This window comes from Lytechinus variegatus, chromosome 13 (assembly GCF_018143015.1).
Source record: "Lytechinus variegatus isolate NC3 chromosome 13, Lvar_3.0, whole genome shotgun sequence".
Taxonomy (NCBI): Eukaryota; Metazoa; Echinodermata; class Echinoidea; order Temnopleuroida; family Toxopneustidae; genus Lytechinus; species Lytechinus variegatus.
This window is the reverse complement of record NC_054752.1, coordinates 10,299,686-10,322,686: the sequence shown is the minus strand read 5'-3', so window position 1 is coordinate 10,322,686 and position 23,001 is coordinate 10,299,686. Positions and strand designations below refer to the sequence as shown.

General features: G+C 35.6%; 2 protein-coding genes across 2 annotated transcripts; both read left to right on the top strand.

Annotated features, from left to right (window-relative positions):
- Window positions 1–2,193: 2,193 nt before the first annotated feature.
- LOC121426157 (beta-1,3-galactosyltransferase 5-like) lies at window positions 2,194–4,038 on the top strand. Its single transcript, XM_041622341.1, has one exon. It carries the CDS (start codon window positions 2,355–2,357, stop codon window positions 3,471–3,473), a length of 1,119 nt encoding a protein of 372 aa, XP_041478275.1. The 5' UTR covers window positions 2,194–2,354; the 3' UTR covers window positions 3,474–4,038.
- Window positions 4,039–18,917: 14,879 nt separating this feature from the next.
- On the top strand, window positions 18,918–19,532 carry LOC121426640 (putative potassium channel regulatory protein). The gene has a single exon (XM_041623008.1). It carries the CDS (start codon window positions 18,918–18,920, stop codon window positions 19,530–19,532), a length of 615 nt encoding a protein of 204 aa, XP_041478942.1.
- The last annotated feature ends 3,469 nt before the right edge of the window (window positions 19,533–23,001 follow it).

The window sequence follows — 23,001 nt, the reverse complement described above, 5'->3', positions numbered from 1 at the left end:
TATAGAAAGCGGGGAGATTGGGATGAAGTCCATTCATTTCTGCACAAGAGTGTGCTCGTTCATGTACAAATCGATAAGTCCATGCGCCTGCGCACCTTAATTTTTTTTTAGCTCAACTTATGAGTAATTCATGTACCATAGCGTTTCCATGTACGGAAAAAAATATTCGCGTCCCGGGGGCATGCTCAATGAGTATACGTATAGGCCTACAAAAATTTTGCACATGAAACGCAGATTTAGAGCCCGTAACATAAGCTTAGCAATTATTGTAGAACAGTTTTCTACGATTTATTCCATTGAACATAATATACATTCAATCGTTAAAATCGAGTGAATGATTGATCGTTAACTTTTGTGTTACGGGACCCTAATGTCGCGTCCCCGAGGTTTGCGAAAAGTTATTAAGTTACATAAGCATCTTGTTCACGAAAAAAAAAAAAACATTGCCCAGAATGTTATTCAGGATTTTTTTCAGGAAAAAATACATGAAATTTCGAAAGAAATTTAGCTCGCGCTTGCATTATTCAATGGTGCTTTTGAGATTATTCACATTCATGCTGTTTTATAAGAATAAAACATGACTGTGAGGACTACACCTTCAAAGAAACAAACAAAAATCAACTTTGAGCGGCCAGTCGGGGAACATATGAGTGAACCCCCCCCCCATGGCGAAAGCTGGCTCCGCCCCTATGACACATACAGAAAAATCCCTCCCCCCTTAGTGGCCCCGGTAAAAAATATCCTAGCTACGCCACTGCTTCCCGCTGAGGGAGAGGAGTTCCGAAACTGGCAAAACGAAATTTGTACCCCTTCTTCTTCTTTGAACAGCTGATTTTCCAAACTTTAAGGGATAGTCCAGGCCGGAAATATTTATTTCTCAATACAATAGAATCCACAGAGCAAAATGCTGAAAATTTGATCAAAATCGGATAACAAACAACAAACTTATTGAATAATAAAAATAATCCGCTTTTAGATAGCGCTTAATCCATCGGAACGACGTGTCTAAGCGCTTTACAGATATAATATATATTATTGAACTTTAAAGATTTGCATTATTCCGGTGAAACAGTTCCAGCCATGTCTTCATGAATAGTCATAGGTGGACTGATGATGTCATATCCCCCACTTCTTTTGTATTTTATTATAGGAAATTAGGTTTATCCAAAATTTTCCTACCAAGAACTAAAACAATTGGATTGACAACTGATTTAGTCATGGACCTATCCAGAAGGATTACCTACACTTAAAATACTGTGGTGTTAAAACTGACACCAATTGGTGTTAATAGAGGACCACACCCTGAGGTGTTGAAATTACACCCTAAAGATTGAACATAACACCGAAGAGTGTAAATGTAACAACCAAAGGTTTTGTAATAACATCTATAGGTGTAAAACTAACACCACCAATTTAACACCGGTGTAAAATAACTGGTGTGGTCCTCTGTGTACACCGATTAACACCACAGTTTTTGCTGTGTATTGTTACTGGGGGTGCTGTGACAATGCTCAGCACCCCCAGTAACAATAGACTAATCCTCCGTGGATGAGTCCCTGGATTTAGTGCATTAGATATTTATTGCTGCAATTATAAGGGAGACATATTATTCACACAAGTATGAAATAATGAAAAAATTACGATTTTATGTAATAACATAAGAAAAGAGAAAGTGGAGATGTGACTTCATCAGCCCACCTAATGAATATTCATGACGATGTGCATTGAAGTGTTGATAAACTTTATATTGATAAACAAAATATTGACAAACTTTAAAATTTTTATTTGTTATCCGATTTTGATGGAATTTTCAGCATTTTGCTCTGTGAATTTTACTCAATTTATTTAGATATAAATATTTTCAGCCTGGACCATCCCTTTGAGTTTCACCTCCTCAAAATGTGCACCCCCGCAGTTCTACCCTATACCTCCCTAGGATGTGCCCCCCCCCCCCCATGCTCACCAGCCTACGCCCTTGGCCTGTACAAGTTCCACAAAAGGTATTCAAGAAAACGGCGACATTGAACAAGGACCTTTTATAAAAAGAAAATTTACAGCTTAACTGGTTTCACAAAAAGGGCGGACTGAACCGTCCCTTTGTCTGGTGGTTAGGTACTTCTGATCAATGAAATAGACATCGAACCAGATTAGAAATCAGTTCATCAAAATGTTCATTGACGCATACCCCGGCCTCACTTCACTTGGTTTCCTCTATGCATAGTGGTTTCGACATAAATGTAGGTCCACTGGTTTTCGATTTTGTGTATGAGCATGGTCCATGGTATGAGCAGACCCTGCAGCAGAACGACTTCGAGGAAATCTTCTCTTTAGGTCTCTAAAGCTAGTAAATAAAAATGCTGTCCAAAAAGAGAGCAATAATTTACATCGTTCTTGCTTACACGGTGTTGACATTTTTCTATTTATTCGGGACAACAATTTTGCATCTGGATAATCCACTCGAATCTCGTTCTAAAACGAAGGATGAGACGACTACTGCCTTAGACCGCCTTGTTACTACTACACAGAGCATACCAGATAACGTTGGTGACAAAGTCAAAGGAAACCCTGCCACGATCCAAAAGCCTTCCTCTAGAAAGGCACTTGGTTGGAGAAATAAATTTCAATGGGAGTCCAAAATAGACCAGCATGACTACCGCATCCTCATTAACCCTCGGAATAAATGCAAGCAGTCGGAAAATATAACTTTGCTTATCCTCGTAAAGACAAGAGTGAGTAGCATAAGAGAGAGGAATATAATCAGAGAAACGTATGGTCAGGGGATAGTGAAGTATAATGTGTCTGCAACGATTCTATTTCTACTTGGAAGAGAAAGTGAATATAATTCAGTTGCACAGGTTGATCTCCAGAAGGAGGCTGATCTACACGGAGATATTCTTCAAGAGGACTTCATAGATACCTACTACAATCTAACCATCAAAATAATTATGGGTTTCAAATGGGCATCGACGTCCTGCCGCAATACTTACTTTGTAATGTCAACAGATGATGACTGCATCGTCGACGTCGTTAACCTTGTCAATGATCTCGAATCAAACACCTCTTCGACGTTTCTTTCGAATTTTGCCCTGGCCGAGCGAGCAATCAACTGGGTTCCGCACCGCGATCCTGGTGATAAGTGGTACACTCCACGGGAATTGTATTCGGCTGATCGCTGGTTACCCTTTCCTCGAGGATACGGTTATGTTGTTTCCAGAGAGGTGGCTCATCTTCTTTACCAAGCTTCTCAGAAGATTGCTCCACCTGCACCCTGGGATGATGTCTACTGTGGTATACTCTTACATTCATTGGGGATAGAGATGCAAGATATCATAGTTTGGTTTAAGACCAAGCGTGCACATGCAAAATTAAGAGCACCATTGAAGGTTCATGACCACTATGTGATTGGGGGAAATGGAAATACAATGATCATGATGACCACATGGACTGCAGTTGAAAATAGGTACCAGACATAAACATTAAGATATATAAGTATATTATGATGATGATTTCCCGGGAGTTTCCTGATTCAAGAATTGTAGATGCTACATAATTTTGTATCAAGCTCATCGACGCGCTTAACACCGTGATGCCATCATTAGCAGTCGCACCTGCTGTGCACCGACCAACACCGCCACCATAGTGCTTTCTTGAATAACCTGTTTACCAAGGCTCTGGAACAAAGCTAATCTTGTTCACTTCCTGGTTGATTTTATATTCCATCTTGCCTTTCTCTCCCGCAAAACTGGACATTTACTGGAAAAGCCCATAGAATTTAAAGTTTTATTGAGTTTCCACAGTCATTCCGATAAAAAGTGTTACCTTAAAATGGCATATATGAATATCATACAGTGGGGATAACAAAAATAAAGGTAGGGGCCTACTGCCTTTCCCCTTATGAATAAATAGGCCTTCATTTAAAAGTACACATGCACATGCATATGAAGTAAAAACAGCAAATTAATATAACTTTTATAACTGTTGTATTGTCATAATCGCCATCTTCGTTTTCAGTATTATCGTCATTTCTGTTAATATTATAATCTGGGGCCCGTTGCAGAAAGAGTTGCAATCAATCGCAACTCTAAAAATCATGCGCAACTTGATTTTCAACCAATCAACAGCGCGCATTTGGGACTTGCGATTGATTTTTTGACTTGCGTTTAAACGCAACTCTTTCTGCAACGGACCCCTGTTTTTATTGATGGTGTAGGCATATATGGAAATTACGATTTTCTATTGCTTCGCTAAACACATTAAAGGTGAAACGCAGCAAAACGTTGTTAACCGCTTAAGAGCTATGATTTGAAAAGTGTATTTTCTTTTGGTAGATAAAATACTTTATCATAGTATTTAGATTTAACATTGTGTGCAGATTGTGTTGAATCTAGTATACGAACGCATCATTCGAACAGTCACGATTGCTCCTGTTATTCCTGTTATTAGAAAGAGCAAGGAAATGTATTCATTCATGAACAAAGTTGAGTCAGTTTAAAATTTGCTTAACAGTATTTAATCCAAATGGAATATATTTTGATTTATACGAGATTGAGATCTAAGACCACGCTTGACTCAACACTGCATGCTGAATACAATAGGCACGGAATTTATTTTTCTCCAGTTTGGTGCGTCAAATAGCTTGGCTTTCGATGCTGCGGCTGAGTGATTTTTTTTTTCACGAACATGGTCACTTGATTGAAAAAACCCATTTGTATGATGTGTTTTGGTAAGTCATAAAGGCTGATTTTGACCAACCGATCTAGGGCCGTTTCACAAAAGAGGGTAACTTTGTCAGTGACAACAATGGTAGCACAGCCTAGCAACCAATAACAAATCGAGGCTTCCATGGTGGTTACTGCAATGGCAAAGTTACCATACTTAAAAGAGTCAAAATTTTCCCGGTAATATCATGCAACAGGCAATGGTGTCATAACGCAACATTTTTGAGGGGGGATATGGTACTGTCTAAAAACATATTTTCTAATAAACGAAATATATCATTCAGGTTTCAAGTTTGTATTACATACTATATTTTGACTCTCAAAATGGCCGCCAAAGACATTAACAGTATTATATACAATGCAAAGTGGGAAACCAATATTCACATGTGTGAGCACAATATATGCACGTAATAGTCATCTATGAGTAAAATATTGTCTGAAAGCATAATTTCTATTAAGATATGTCATTTATTCTGCCAGTTAGGTGATAAATACTGTTTTTGGAAAGTCAAAATGGCCGCTACAGGCCCTTACAGTATTATGCACAATGTGAATGGGAACAAATTATTTCAACAGAATTTGGCTTTGCTTGGCCAAATGGTGATGTATGTGTGAAATATTGTCTGAAAACATGATTTATAACCAAATACATCATATCTTATGTAATTTAGGTGATAAATACTGTATTTCAACATTCAAAATGACTGCCATATGCCCTTTTTTTAACATTATTTGTCTCCACTCAAATTGTATATTATACGATAAGGGCCTATGATGGCCATTTCAATTTAAAAATGCAGCATTTATCACCTTAATTACACAACATTATGATATTATCTCGTTAGAAACCATGGTTTTAAACGATATTTCACCCTTACATCACAATTCACAATTATATGCAATATTTAAAGTGAAGCAAAGCCAAATTCTATCAAAATGATATGTGCCATGTTACAATGTACATAATACTTTTAGAACCTATGGCAGCCATTTTGGATTTCAAAGTACAGCATTTATTACCTCCATGACCAATATGTGATGTATTTAGTTAGAAATCATGTTTAAGACAATATTTTTACTCGTATATCACAGTTATATGCATTTTATGATTCTCATTCTTGTGAAAATAAGTTTCTCCATTCGCATTGTACATGATGGATAGGGGCTATGGCAGCCATTTTGAATGTCAGGCTTTTGTTGTCCTCCAAAATGTCTGCATCTGAGAACACTTTGTAGGGGAGATCACAGACGATTTAAAGGCGACAGGTTGTTCTTGAATATGAAATGTGTTTGGAAGCCAGGGTCAGGGTACCTACCTATGCATGTATGCGTGGCAGGTATCGGGTATACGTTACTTGATCAGGTCCCGTTGCCACAAGAGTTGCGATCGAGCGTGATTACAAAAATCAAACGAAATCCAATTTTCATCCTATTGAAAGCACGCACTCCGGATTGGAGCGTGATATTTTGGCTTGCGTTTGAACGCGACCCTTTCTGCATCTGGCACCTGGGGCCCGTTGCAGAAAGAGTTGCAATCAAACGCAACTCTAAAAATCACGCGCAACTTGATTTTCAACCAAGCAACAGCGCGCATTTCAGACTTGCGTTTGATTTTTTGACTTGCGTTTAAACGCAACTCTTTCTGCAACGGACCCCTGCTCTAAAATTTACGAGAGAAGATTGAGATAACGAACATCTGAACGATGCACTTCTTCATATGGGAACATTGCTGTATTTTCATATCTAAAATAGTCGCCACTAGCCCAAACAGTATTGCGTACAATGGCAATGGGGGCCAAAAAAATTCACAAGAGTGATCACTAAAATGCTTATTATGAAGATTAAACAGGTGGAATACTGACTATAAACATAATTATTAACGAAATATATTATTGATATGCCATGTATGTGGTGAATGTTGTATTTTGATATTCAAAATGGCTGCCAAATACCCTAAACGTATTATGCACAATGAGAATGGGAGAAAAGACTGAATCACAAGAGCGAGCGCTAAAATGCATATATGTGTGATAAATTAATTGGATACTGTCTAAAAACGTATTTTCTAACGAAACATATCATTCAGGTTTCAAGTTTGTGTTAAATACTGTATTTCGACTTTAAAAATGGCCGCCATCGACATTAACTGTATAATGTACAATGCAAAGTGGGAAACCAAATTCACAGGAGTGAGCACCATAAATGCACGTAATAGTGATCTATGAGTAAAATATTGTCTGAAATACGGTTATTTTAAATTTAAAATGGCCGCTACAGTCCCTTACGGTATTATGCACAGAATGGGAACAAATCATTTCAAAAGAATTTGGCTTTGCTTGATCAAATGGTGATGTATGAGTGGAATGTTGTTTGAAAAAATAATTTATAACAAAATATGTCATATTTTATGTAATTTAGGTGATAAATACTGTATTTCAACATTCAAAATGACTGCCATCATGATATGCCCTTTTTGTGAACATCATTTGTCTTCACCCAAATTGTACATTATACAATAAGTGCTATGGTGGCCATTTTCAATTTAAAAATGTAGCATTTATAACTTTGATTACACAACATTATGATAATATCTCGTTAGAAACCATGGTTTAAACAATAATTCACACTTACATCACAATTCACAATTATATGCAATATTTAGAGTCAAGCAATGCATAATTCTGTCAAAATTATATGTCCCATGTTACAATGTACACAATAATTTTAGGACCTATGGCAGCCATTTTGGATTTCAAAGTACAGCATTTATTACCTCCACCATGTCCACGACCAATATGTGATATATTTAGTTAGGAACAATGTTTAAGACAATATCTTTACTCGTACATCACAGTTATATGCATTTTATGATTATCAATCTTGTAAAGAAAATTGGTTTCCCTGTTTGCATGTTACATAATTTAGTTAGAGCTTGTAGAGGCTATTTGAATGTCAAAATACAGTTCGAGGGTGCTGATTACGAAACCGTCAAAAAATATTGTATATATAAAAAAACAAGGTTTAGTCAATTTTCTATGGGGCCTATCCTGGACTACTTTAAGTGAGGGGATGTATCCACTGTAGGCCGCGACATGCACAGTCCAATGACACAATCCATGCTATGTGTCCATATGATACTACACACAACCTCCGGTTATATTCTTTGGATCGGGGCTTTGTCCGTAGTAAAAATAAAGCATATTATGACTAAATACTTTTAAATTGAATAAAAAGTCCCCCCCATAATAGGAAGGGACTCGGGGCATGATTTCTATTTCCCTTCTATTTCCTTTATCCCTTTTTTTTTCAGAATAAAGTGAGTGACATATTGGCAATGTTCTTGTAGTTTTGAGCCCAGCAGGTTTGTGGATTTCAGATCAATATGCCATGTTTCAATCCGATTCTTCTCTCAAAATAGAGACAGCAGGCGATCTTAACTACCGATTTCGAGGAACAGAAAATTGCTCTTACGTCACGGCGCACTCATGTATGCATTTCTTCCATTATCAAAGCATATCTCAGTGCTTTTATGGCACAGAAATCAGTTAAACCGAGAAGTAAAAAAGTGGTGGTGATTTGTAAATTTAATATAATGTTGCTAGCATGTGATCTCAAGTGTTGGTATAGACATAGGAATATCAGTATGAAATGAGAAACAGAACTCATATTAACCTTGAGGATTATATATGACTTTTGGAGTTTCTCAGACTGATTTATTATTGATTTAATCCCTATCCTTTAAACTGATACTCAAAATGTTCAATACTCATTTAAAAGATTTCATTTAAAATTTTCGACGTAGGAAATGGTTAAAGTATAGTCAATGGTAGAAACGACGAATATATTCAAGAAAGCAATATTACATTATATTTGCATTCAATTATTGCACTCCGAAATGTCACTAATCCTATTATGTAACCCTAGTTCTTAAAGGAAGTTGGGCCTGACGATAACTTGGGTTTAATGAAAGCTGTTTAATAGGAGGAAATAATGGTTTTATGAAAAAAAATGGCAAAAAATAAAGGAGCTATGAATTTCAAAGTGTTTATATTGTGACGTCACAGATGTGCAGCTCCTCAATGTTTCATGAGATATAAGTTAGGCCAAATGCCAATTTATTTAAATTTATTTTATTTGTACGGTTGATATATAATCGGATCCATCATTTCATGACCCATTCTCATAAAAAGAATGTTCTCTATTCATCATGATCCATTAATAAATTGGAATTTACGGAATTTATATTACATGGGAAAGGGAGCTGTTCGAATATGGCCACAAATTAACTTCACAAAAAATTAAATAAATCTCTTGTTCTTTGATGGGTTTCCATCAATCCTTCACCGATATTTTTGTTCTTTTTCGGTTTTTATGAAAACTAAATTACCGTCTTCTCTTTTAACCACGTCCAACCGAAGTACATATGGACGTGATGGTGGAAGAATGAGTTTCTGACGTGTGAACTTCAAATATGGACACGATATCGACACACTGAAGGGCTGTCTACAAAGGGGCACTTCCAGGTTGTTTTGATAGGGGGTAAACCTAAATCCAACTTCATGTTTTCTAAATGTAATAACAGAGGTAATTATAATATTTATAGTGATGATAATAATAATGATTATCATGGTGATAATGACTATATATTGTTGTTATTATTATTGAACTTAATTATCATTATTATTATTATATTGCTGTTATTAGTGATATGGTATTTATAGATCGCATATTATGATCTGTGTTCGCTTTACAAATTTATTATTTGTAATAGATTGAATGAACTATTAATTTCATTTTCATTAAATATCAATATTCTACATTGTACTATCTAAATAACGTTACCAGATTCAAATCTCGTTTTTGGATACTCTTCTATCTTCCCTTTTCCCCATCCTTATTTTTTATTTCTTCTTTTCCCTTTTTTCTCTTTATTTAAATAATCATTCGGCTTGCCCCCCCCCCTTCCCTCCCATGTAGCGCCACGGCGCCCCTCGTTTCCCAACAAAGACATCACCAAAAGAAGACGTGAAAGTTCAAGGGACCCCAAGCGAGCCGATCATTATAGATTCCTGTCTTGTCCCGATGAAATTTGCGGGCTGTCTTCGTAGAGGACATGTCACTCGCAAATATCAGGGACAAAAAATCGTTGGGATATGGTGATTTTCCCTCCTTCGCACGTTTAAAGGGGAACATTTCTTGAGAAAGATATGAGAGGAAAGAAAATTCGTAAACATGATGATTTAGATATATAATCAGGTAGTAAACTAGTTTTTTTTTATTGCTAAAACAAACCCCAACGAAAATGGCATCAAAGAACTTAACAGTAAATTGCATAATTATTGTCACAAAACTATTTTCATTTTGTTTTCAATTATTGAATTATTTAACACACTCTATTCACATGTAGATATATATTTGATATCTATTCAACAACCATAAATACCCGATGTGCTGTACAAATAGTTTTCGCATCTAACGCTCATTAAAACATGGATGTATTTTTCAGTCTATCATTTTTTTTCAAACAAATATTAATGCAGTTCCCGAGAAGAAACTGTATGAAAAATCCATTTGAATCTGAATTGACTAGAATGGTGCCTAGATGATAATTCTTAGTAATTGTGTTATCACGTTGAGCAGATGACAATGTTTATTTCATCATGTAAAATGTCACATCCATTTGTTGACGTTAATGAAGAATGCTGGAGAAGATTTAGCCTGTATTTTCTTTTTTCTTTGTTGGAAAAATGATACCTAGTACACCGAACAATCCTCAAATGTATTGAATAAAATGAAATTACTGAGTGAAGACGGCTGCAAAAAAAATTTATGATATATAGTATTTTCTTTCTATTTGAATAACTCAATTGTCAAAGTGTACGTGTATCATACGACTATGAAAAAAAAATAGTAATCATTCTCCAGTTTCTTTATAAGAAAGTGACTGGCGATTAGTAGTGAAATTGCCATTTTTTCCAATAAACTGAAGTCAAATAATTTTATAAAACGTTATGGTATATTGAGTTTAATATCCATGGCCTATATTTCAAATCTAATTAACGTAATTATTGAAAGGCTCATTACTTTAAAACAATCATTCCTTCCCTCACACAATATGCGAATTATTCCCAGAGCTGTGTTTCTAAGGAGATAAATGCCATCAGAGTCCAGGAAATTACTCTCATAAGTATTTTAATGGCATCAAGGCCTATTATCTAGAACAACAGATCTATCGCAAGAGCTATAACCATGACAACCAAAGCTCGGATTTTACACAAATCTCCCATATTCATTTGTTTTTCTCGTCGACTTTGAATAACGTAAGTGAATTCTTAGCAAAATTGCTTTCAAGAAATCTTAATTCAGAACTTAATATGTTGTCATGAATATGCGGGGGGAAATGAAATAATATTCTGTATCTGATACAGAATAGAACAAAGGCTTATTCTGATATTTGTATTTTAGTCGATAGCATAATTTTTATTTCATTTTTTATGCAACATTTCTTTTTTTTAAACTTGATCTATATCGAACAAGACTTGATAAAGCCCATGGGTGAAAATTTGTAAATATTATTTGTTTACGAAAAGTTTTCATTTGATTTTGAGTGTGGATGTGGGTGCATGTGCGCATGTATATAGATATATGTGTAGGTATGTACATATATTTCCTTAACTCTCGCCTGTAGAAGTTAAAAACCAAATACTCGATGAAACCACACTAGCTCATATCCGTAACACACACAGCATTAAATTGGCAAATCCACATTATCTGTTCATCAAGGAAAGAAATGAAAGTAATTACATGCTCAGATATTTAAAAAAAATTATGTATGAACAGGTAAAGTGCAAAGGGATTAAAAAATAGTGCAAACCTTTTATGATAAATATTTGTTCTTTTTTATAGTAATAATACCTGGCCGTGAAATATATACATTTTACCAGTCTTACACCTTATTTTTTATGTACATGACCTACTTTTAGCAAATATTAATTTTAAAAATCAATATATTATTAATTCTTAGGATTGGTAATTTCTAGTAATTTGTATTCTCTACAATTTGGATTAATAAATTATATTAGGCTTTAATATTCAATTTATTTAATGTCCTTAAAATTTCTATATCATGTTAATATCTTTCTTATGTTTCTTTATTTAAAATGATGTTTGACAATTCTGAAAGCATGCCAAATTCAGCCTTTTTGGAGACTTACGTATGCAATTCAGTCTTAAAATAAATAACGTTATCATATTGAAGCCATCGATCATGCACAACCCACAGAGCACACCCACTCACTCACTCACTGAATACACCCAATTAACTTGCACAACAGCAAGATCCACACACACTCACACCCCGCCCACATAAACTCTCTTTCATACCCACACACCCTCAAACGCCATCATACCTTCTGCTACGCGCACACCTAATAACACACACACACATTATATTTATATGTATCCTTAATTCTTGCCTGTACAAGTCAAATAGCAAATGCTTACGGACATCCACACTCGCCCATACCTCTAGCACATGCATTCACAAATGGTTGTATGAACACACTCACTTTATCTATTCATTCGGCACGCGCAACCCAGTGAGCTCACCCACTCACTCACACTTTGAATTTCCAAATTAACTTGTATAGTCATGCACAACAACAGGATCCACACACGCACCACCCAAACTTTCTCACCCACACCCCCTTAAACACCATATAGCACGCCCACACAAATACCTTAAGTCACCGATCACAAAACGCACCTATATTCTTGTTTGTTTTTGTTTTTTTCATTCCTTTGATGCGCCAAAGGCATTCCAAGAACCAATCGTCCTATTACTGGACCAATTTGTTATTGATTTTTTTTTTCTGATTCACATTCAACCTTTTCACTTCCCCCTTTTGTTACAAGATCGTTACCCCAACACCCTCTATCTCCCTTATTCATTTCTTTACAGTTTCTATCTGACTCTCAATTTGAACGATACTTTTACCAAATTAATGTAATTGAACACCTGATCATTCTCCCGCGTGCTTCACCACAATTTAAATGTAGATATCGTCAAGGTATAGAGAACAGATTTGAGCGTATCGATCTCGGCCTATTGTCTGTTATGACATCTTGGAGAAGAAACTACTCCAGACGAGGAGACGTAGCGCCCACGGCCGGAGGGGTTTTGACTGAGTTAATTGTACCGCGTTCTGTTCCATTTCAATCGCAATTTCCTGTTCCCTATTTCCCCCTTATACGACTGGACCGCAGAATGTTAACACTGCCTCAAGTTCTGAGTTCCGTTTCTTCTCCATATCCCCAAGATTTGCCATTTTGCAATTTTAGCTCTTAAAATGAATTTTTATTAATTTTGATGCATTAAGATAGGTCGCCGGATAGATTTGAATGGATTACAAATAATCTTTAAGAAATGAAAATGTTACTTAATTAGCTTTAAGAAGAGCTATCACCATACCAGGTCTTCAAAATTATTTTTGCTCTCGGTTACTTCTGTCGTCTAATTCCATTGAATGGCAAATCCATGTAGGATATTGTATAAAATAGACACTTAATTGATACGAGGCCGCGTCTTCCAAAATGTTATTTACATGTATATAAATTGTAACGATGAAGTAAAGTCTAGTAATTCTATCAAAGCGAAACTTAAAAGTCATTAAGCAATGTATTGCTTTATATTGAATGAGAGGATATATTTACCAATTTAAATCAGTATCTTCATTTCATTTCCATTTCAAACATAACAAAAAGTAATTTAAATCAAATACAAATTAACGAATAATTGGCATTTTTATATTAAAAACAAGTAATATAAAATAGGCATATGAAAATGAGGTTCTACACTAAAAGCAATTGGAGATCAGACTGAGGTTAAGAGTATTTTAGATAACACACCCCTTGTACGTATAGACACGTGAACAATAATACATTTATTTCTTTGTGGACGTGAACAGGAAATCAAAACCGAAACCAAAATGCAATTCTTACGAATCATTTTATTTGCTAGAATGTGAACAGGCCAATTCCACCCATCAATCTCGACGTTTCATGTTGCAACCACAATGGCTTGAGAAGTTAATGCACCTTTTCCTAACAATTCTCGCCGAAACCTTAAACCTGGTCGAATTTCTCCTCAAATGCTTTATCAAATTCTCTCTCGGTTGCATATTCATTATTTTCGTTTGCTGTGTGACATTCTACAACCGATTCAGGGTTTCTATTTAGGGCAATGTTAATTGAATGATTCGAGTGACATTTTCCGGTTGCAGTATGTCAAACTTTCACAAACCAAGAATGCAACATCTTAAGCAAATAGCAAGTCCAGACTATAAAGGCTATAAAGTTATCAAAATGTGTAGCAACAAAATGAGATCGTGCATGATATGCAGTTCAGCTTTTTATATCTTTGATTAATTTATTCTAGTCATAAAATATTTGAATATAAATCATGCCAAGAAAATAAGAAGTAAGGAAGAGCTTTAAACAGATAAAGAATCAGGAACGAGTGAAGTAAACATGATGCTATGAAATAAAATGAAAGTATGGAAACACATGCAGATTCAGACATACACTGTTAAAAAAAACCCTGATTTTACAGAAAAATAAAAGAAGATTTTGCAGAAAGCAATACCAGAATCATTCTTTAAATTCATGAAACAGGAATTTTTCTGCATTTTAACAGAACAGGTCTGTTAGAAAAAGGGGAAAGAGTGTTTTATTTAAGGAAATTTGTAAGATTACACACACCAAATACCAATTTCCTGTAAGATTACGCAATCTGGTAAGATTACAGGTGTTCTCGAGACTCTGCTGCAGGAACTTCTTTTAGTTTAAGGATAAATTTTCTAACAGTGTAGAAAAAAGGTATTATTGCTATTACCGACAAAAATGATTAAAATTTTCCTTTAAATGGAAAAACTGTACAATTAAAAGAAATGAAACTGGGCATCAAGGTACACTGTTTAAAAAAAAACCTGATTTTACAGGGGGGAAAAGATTTGGCAGAAAGCAATAACAGAATCATTCTGCAAAGTCATAAAACATGATTTTTTAATGCAATTTAACAGAACAAGTCTGTTTAAAAAGGGGAAAGGGTGTTTATTAAAGGAAATTTGTAAGGTTAGATACACCAAATACCAATTTCCTATAAGATTATGCAATCTGGTAGGATTACAGGTGTTCTCGAGACTCTGCTGCAGGAACTTCTTTTATTTTAAGGATACATAAACAGTGTAGGCTCATTGAAGAAAATGACAGCTTTGAATTCCTTCAAGTTTTAATACGAAATACAGTGCTTCAGACACTGAAAGTAGCCTTAAATTTCTGTAATATTCCCCCAGCCATTTGATCCATTTTGATTAATTTATACGGGGTAATGCAAACACGTTGATTCGATTCCCAGCTAGGGCTTATTAGGCCCATGAATCCAACAAGGCGAGAGACACCGGGCAAAAGTCATCCAGGTGCACGGTGGGGAGAGTGTGTGTGATCGCAACAAACACGAGACAAGGGGCAAGAATCACGTTCCCAGAATGCTGGCGAGCTCCACAACTGACACGGCGATGCTACTTTTCACCCCGGCATTGTTTGCTTGCCTTCTCCCAAAGGCCATCGGCAACTGGGGCATCTCCATCAACTCAGATGGAGATGACGGCGGGTCGACAACCTTTTCCGTGTTACAAATTGTTCAATATTCATAAGTTTCCTATTCATTTTGGAATTTTACTTGTCTGTACGTTTTTGGTTGTGCTCTTTGTATCAATCACATAGAATTATTTACGTCAGGACCGACTTTTAACGTCACCATCCGAAAGACGTGACTAAACCTCGAATCTGTGCATCAGTTCGTAACTGGGACCTGCGATAATTATCTGGGATGACAGACACACCACAACGTCGTCCAGTTTTGTGTTGTGGTGTGCAAGTCTGTCGTTTAAATGATCGTATCTCTTACTTCTGTATTTTGGATGGATAGTTTCAAAGAAATGCATGGCAGCAACCATGTATCCTCTTTACGTCTATGCACTGTCCATTTAGGAAATTTGTACATAAGGTGGGTCGATCCTCTACCACCCTATCCATGGTATATCCTTGATACCCTTTAGCCTTATTGATTCTGCTATACCTTCTCTTGGGGGAAGTTAAGGGTATGTTTACCCGCATCCATCCTGTAGGAAGGAGATGGGCTTCCTCCGCAAACACTCTTCCTCTGGCTTTTCAATACACCTTGGTTTGTTGGTGTCCAATAGAGCACAATCTTCGTGGAATCCTAGATGAAAACGGTAAATTCATTAAGGGTAGGTTTACGGCACCGCTTCCGGTACGTGACTGTACTGTTTGGAAGGTAGCAAATACCTGTTACCATGCACGGTTATCGATTTTCATACACCTTGATAAAATGAATCAAGCTTTTGTTAATTTTGTTCATAATAAAATACGCAAGAAGGTTGTGTAGCTCAGAACTTTTCCAAGAAATAAGTCCATAAATTGATTTTCGATGTCAAAAAGGTTTTATGACCTTTTTTGCTGTCCCATGACAAAAGGATGCAACCCTGTGGAGTGAATTTCTTGGTAAATTAGAAAATGTTTCAATGTTTTACGTGGAGAACACATAGAGTTACTTGTGTTTGAAACTTCGATATTTCAAAAAATCAGGTGGCTGTATTCCTCCAGTTTCTTCCTATCCGGTAGAGCGTAAAGAAGCTATCAACAAAAATATAAAAGGTCAATTTTGAAGAAAAATATCACAGTTGCTTCCTTATGTAATGTTTCAGCAAATTTTTGCTCACTGCCGTGCAAATTCACAGGAAAAATGATCTCGTTTCCGTTACACCAATGATTGTAAACGTCACTCGACCAAGGGGGGGGGTTAAGAAATCCTTTCTTCGGGAGCGCTGTTGTCAAAATTTCAGAACTGTCCCTTTTAACAAACTATTCTTCTTAAATTATTTAATATATATTTTCAATTATGCCAGGAATATTTAAACAGAACTCTGATTGCATAGAAAGATATCAAGTTTGATTGAAACATTTGACAGATCACAATAAAGAAAAGAAGACCCTTTTTTAGGCTGTAATAGAAAAAAAGGCTTATCATGCCACCATTAAGAAATTAAGGAAATAATAACACCACCGTCTTGCATCTTTGCCTAATTGGCAAACCAAGAGGTCACACATGATCCAAATATCCCCGTTATGCGTAAATGAAACTAGAAGATTCACCAAGTCTTATAATATGCGTGATAAATACGTATAATATATAACGTATACGTATATAATACGTAAAATGTACATACTATATTATACGTATAAAAATTATGTATAAGCATCTTGGTTTTTCCACGTATAGGCAATAACGAGACATCAGAAATGCGAAACAAATGATATTCACGTGTAATGCAAGTTTGCAATGCCAACAAGTTCTTTATTCACTTTCCAAATTTTCTATAGTCATCTACCTTCTTCGGGGAAGATTCGTGAATAGAACTTGTTGGCATTAAAAAAAATCGATTATGTATCCCCCAATCACTTGTAAGTTATCCAAGAAGTGGAGATCTATATACTCCTGTGTGAGAGGGATGGGAGAGTTGTCTGCAAATTGAAGAATCGCAAATCGAAGAATCTTTCCTGGAATTCAGACAGACAGAGAAGGGGAGGATGTACACAGACCTCATTATCTGCTTTTTGGCTGTATTACTATTATAACTGGTCGATTGAGTAGCATGATCTCATTTCATAAGGCGGTAACGTGAGAACAGCGCGGGAAATGAGAATTGCGCGAGGAAAATGAAGACGATTGCTATCGGAGATTGCTATCGAACGGTGGGTGTTAAGTGTTGTCCATCGTGAGCTTTGAAGTGCACTGAACCGCGGGTTATCAGAGGAAGTAGAAATGAAACTTGTTTTGTCCCGCAGCAGCATAAGGAAGGATGTAGAACGGTACGTTATGGGCACGAGATATTACTGAAAAATATTTCGTGCAGAAAGTAATTCCAATATTAATCATGATGTTAAATATGAAGAGTTTAAGAAATTACTGAAAATATTTATTTGTAAAAAGTAATAATGAAAATTATAATGTCGATTACAGAGATGGTGATTGAAAATAATGAGGAAAATTATGGTTATGAAGATAGTAATGGCAATAGTAAAAATAATAATACTGATAAACAGCAATCATTGTTATTTCTATTTTTTATTATTATGATAACTATAATGATAATGTTAAAGCCATTAATGTACTGTCTTTTAATGTCTTTAATGAAGAGAAAAAATATATTATTAAAATTGATATTATTATCATCATCATTATTATTATCCAATCAAACAATCAGCATTTTAAATGAAGTAAAAGGTGATAACATTCGGAACACTTTCTATACCATGTATACAGGAATGTATATCAGATTACGGGAATGAAATGAATGATGCAAAGATGTGTGTGGAAGGTCTTTCTTTTTTTTCGTTTTTTCAGTATTCTTTCTCCCATTTTCAATCACACCATAAAACAAAAATAATCAATATAAGTACATTTACAAATTAAAGCAAAAAGAAAAAAATCAGTAAAAAAATAGCAGGTGCATATACCTGCTTTAAAAACCATTCAAACCCTAACATAAGTGGCTCCAACCTGAGATCACTTCAGTTAACGCAAACAACCTTATCTATTTTCAACCATGTTCAACCAAGGCCCCCGTCTTACAAAGAGTAATGATTGATCCAATCAATCTCAACTATGGAAGGCCAGCAATGTCAACATCTATTATGCCTGTTTCTTCAAAATATTTTCTAACATATCGTGTACATCCATACGTTAGTTGTTTTCTTGAAAATTCAATGTGCTTCGATTTCTTTTACAAAGGACATTGTACAAATTTCTTATCGAAAATATTATGGCAATGATGGATTTCCATAGATTTGAGGTTGAACGGATCAGTCGTAACTCTTTGTAAGAAGGGACCTTGATGAATAAACGTACAGCGTGAGGACTTGCTCAAAGGCCACTGCACATTGGACTTAAACTTCACCCTTCATGTTTGCTCGACTTGATAAAACAGGAAACACCCTCCATGTTTTTATTCACTGTCTGGAAATCTGACTAGTTTTCTTCTGCACGTACATCGTGTTAATATTCAAACAGGCTAAGTGTAAGTCTGCCGCTGTGTAACTTCTTCTCTTTCCATCGCCATGGATCAGGATAACTATGTTGGTTTGAACGTTGGAGGAAAGATCTACCAGGCATCTCGCTCAACTCTCTTGCATTTTCCTAACAGTTTCTTTGCTTCATTATTGACCGTCAAAGTACCCTCTGCTACAGATGATCATGGGAATTACCGCATCGACCAAGACGGCGAGGTATTCCGTCACGTTCTCAATTACCTAAGGTATGGAAAACTAACTTTGCCAGATGATTTCAAAGATTTTGATCTACTGAAATGCCAAGCAGATTTCTTCGGGCTTGAATCACTGAAGTCGTCTATTGTTAGACCAGTTCCAGTCGTTGCAGCAGTGGGACTGAGGTTTGATGATGGAAAGGTGTTCCACACGACAAGAGAAACCCTGCTGAAAGTCAAAAACTCGTTCTTTACCAAAATGCTAAATGGAGAAATTACCGTCGCAAGAGATTTTGAGGGAAACTACGTCATGGATAGAGATGGTGGACAGTTCCACTACATCCTTAAATTTCTTCGACAAGATCCCATCGATTACAATAATGTCAAAGACATGAGGTCTCTCTTCGAAGATGCTAAATATTTCGAACTTAAACAAATGGAAAACACTGTTTATTCATATATTCGCTAATCGGGCTGTATGGTATTGACGGGGATGATTAATTTTCTTCTAATTCTGTTATTCTATGATTCATATAAGCTTTCGGTTAAATGCCTCAATGCAATGTCCACATTAGCTACTATCTAATGAGACATCGCAATCATCAAGTCTATTTCTGTTGTGTCTGGAATGGTGAATGTGGATGTGATAAACTTGCAAGAGAAATACACTGAAAAACCTACCTTCAAATTGCTGGTAATACTCTTGAGATTGCAATGGATCATCGAGTCAAAACGTCGAAAGACTATAAACCCGTTTTTTCTTTCACCTAAACATTTTCAGATTAAGCTGAAACAGCCTTCCACCGACTCATAAACCCGGCGACCCAGGTCGAACCAGGTCAAAGCGCCATTGCATTTGTGAGGCATTCCTCTTCATTTCCAAGCCCCACATACAGGACTGTAAAACAGTCGGCCCTCATTTCGTAGGCCTGCTAACAAACCTTCATGCCATATCTAACATCTGATTCTTAACCTCATTGAATGACTCGTATATGAGTGTACTTCAACGAACGGATTGATTATTGTACTATATTATTCAAGGGACTCGATGTGCACTTCAAAAAACTTTTATGCTTTTTGTTCCTACTTTGTTCCCTTTTTATGCAAATTTATAACTCTGTTTCTTATCAATCATGTCAATTTTAATTTTACTTAGTAATATCTTATATCTTGTACATTGAATTAAAAAAATCAAACTCGATAGTCATTCGTCAACAAACAACGCTCATATTATCTGATGAAAGACTGTGTCACGTGTTTGTAGGAATCTGTATCTTGACCCTCTGCCGCGGCTCGCTGTTGAAGCAAGACTGATCAAGGACACATTCGTACAACCCTGCAGGGGGCAAGCATGTTTGGCATAATATCATACTATCTCTATTCGTGTATGGTATACAATAATGTCTGTCTGTGTGAAATGGATGAATCTGATGTAATAACAATAACCCTATTTTTTCGGGATAAAATTAAAATACAAGTTTAAAAAAATCATGATATCTACCATTGAATCTCTATGTAAACAAATTTTTTTCTGTTATGCTTGCTTGTTACATAACCGGTTCTAAAATATCAGTAAATATTCATTTCATTTTGTTACATTGTATCATAACTGCCTGCTGTACTGTTTTATCATGTTTAATATACATCTTGTATCATGTGAAGTAATTCATGCATGTTCTTCTACTCGCTCGCCTCTCTATAGCTCTTTTCTTCTCTCTTCCATTCCTTTCCTTTCTCTCGGCCTTTTATTTTGTTAATTGTTTTTAGTCATACAGTTTTTACAGGCGTATTCCGACACAAGCACCTGCTTTCTGTGTTATCACGCCTTATTCCATATATATAAAATTTACATATTGTATATACATTCATTGTTTTATTACCATATTATTGTTTTTAATATTTCATGTAAAATTGCCAATCGGAAGAAAATTGATGTTTAATTGAATGATATGGATTTGTACAGCACATCTACACGCCACACATACTGTCCAAATCTGCGCGTGATGGTAGTTCCGCATCAATTTCATTGTAAAAAAATATGTATATATACATGTATGTATATATAAGCATACTAACATAGATTTCTAGAAATTAACAGAACTATTATAGTAAGCATTAAGCAAATTCAGTTTATATGAATTGTTATTTTCTTAGCAGTCCTTCACCTGCGTAAAGATATGGTTTGCTTGGTGGCCATGGACCTTCCCCTTCCCCACCACCAAAAAAAAATTCACAACAAAAAAAAAGTGAGAAAAGAAATGAAAGGAAATTAGAAAGGGTAAAATGTGTTATTTTCTAAATATTTTTTTCAAATTCTGTCACAATATTCGATTTTTTTTTATTTCAAAGGTAAACGTTTTAGTTCTTTCAAAAGAAATGTTGCCCCATATGACATTTCTGCCCCCCCCCCCCCCTTGAAAAAAAATGTTGAATCATAACGTTACTAGTTCATATTATACAGTTTTATTTGGTTTTATTTGACATTTACCTTATAAAATCAAAACAATTTACGAGTATTTTAATTACAGATGGATTGCTATATTTTGATGAATATGGTGGCAATTTCTTTTTTTTTCAATTAAATTCAATTGTTTTCATTTTCACACTTTTAATATGTCATATTTACATTTATTATACAGTTATAAGTAGCATATCATCTCAGTTAAAGTATACATACAAGATAAACATAATATTACAATAGACAGTTTTTAAAACAAAATATGGATTGAAAGGACGGGTCAACTCAAAAGCAGAGCTTGTATAATGTCACCTCTGAAATTGTATTTATACAGTATCTGAATTGTTGTTTTATATATAAAAAAAAAGTTTACAGTTATGGAATGACGTAGGCCTACATCGTAGTACAAATCATTGGCATGAAAAATACTATGCAAAAGTCATAGTGTGTACAAATAAGTAAGCTTTCCCAATTAGCACAGCAATTTATAATTGACCAATTAAAAGATCTAGTAATCATTCAGAAGAAATGCTTTAAGTCTTCTTATTATGAAGATGTGTATAAGAATTCCTTTGTTCTTAAATGACGTCTGGAGGGAGAGCGAGAGAAGCAGAGAGAAACGTGCGGAGAACCGGAGATACATTTGAAAAAGAAACGAAGTTGGTTCAACAGAGAGACAGACAGACAGGCCCGTATTCTGAACTCGGGTTTAATCAAACCCTGGTTTAAAGTTGTGGTTTAACTATGGAGAGCCAATTGGGGTACAAATCTCTAACAGTACACATCCAATATATTAACCCATATGACGCCAAAATTGTCTGGGAATGATAACTGAAGTATTTTGAAGTAATTTTCTTTATTGTGAAAGCAAAAAGAAACAGAATAAAGAAATATATTTAAAAAATATACAATATAAGCAGAAATTTCGTGTTTTTGGCCCCCCATAATTTTAGACCAGACTTAGACCCTGGTTTAAATTTAACCCGACTTCAGAAGACGGGCTACAGAGTTCATTTTATTGGGCGAATACTTCTTTCATATCTACCCAAGATGTGGATTACACAATTTAGTGACGTATCCGCTCGAGGGGGTGTTTCAGGAAGGATCCCTTCATTGATTTTCACAGATTATTGTTATAACCTACTGAAATCCCTGATTGGCTAAGAGGTCACATGAGTGGTCCATGGGGGTCCATGTAACCCTGCAATGGCTGGAGAGCTCGTCCTAGCATCAAACTTATTAGTAAAACAATTAGAAATTCTACTCTTTAAATTCAAAGTAGCTAATCTGGTGCCCGTATCGTAGAACATTTTCTACGATTGATTCCATTGACTACAATGTACAATCAATCGTGAAAATCGAGTGTACGATCAATCGCCAACCTTTGTGGTACGGGACCCTGGTCTCTAATTACACTCCTCCCATAGTTAAATGAGGGACCAGTCCTGATAGAATGAGATTTCTATCTTTCAAGAGTGAA

Bases quoted from the DNA above. Each gene is read 5' to 3' on its own strand.
- LOC121426640 (XM_041623008.1), top strand. From the start codon at position 18,918: ATGGATCAGGATAACTATGTTGGTTTGAACGTTGGAGGAAAGATCTAC.
- LOC121426157 (XM_041622341.1), top strand. From the start codon at position 2,355: ATGCTGTCCAAAAAGAGAGCAATAATTTACATCGTTCTTGCTTACACG.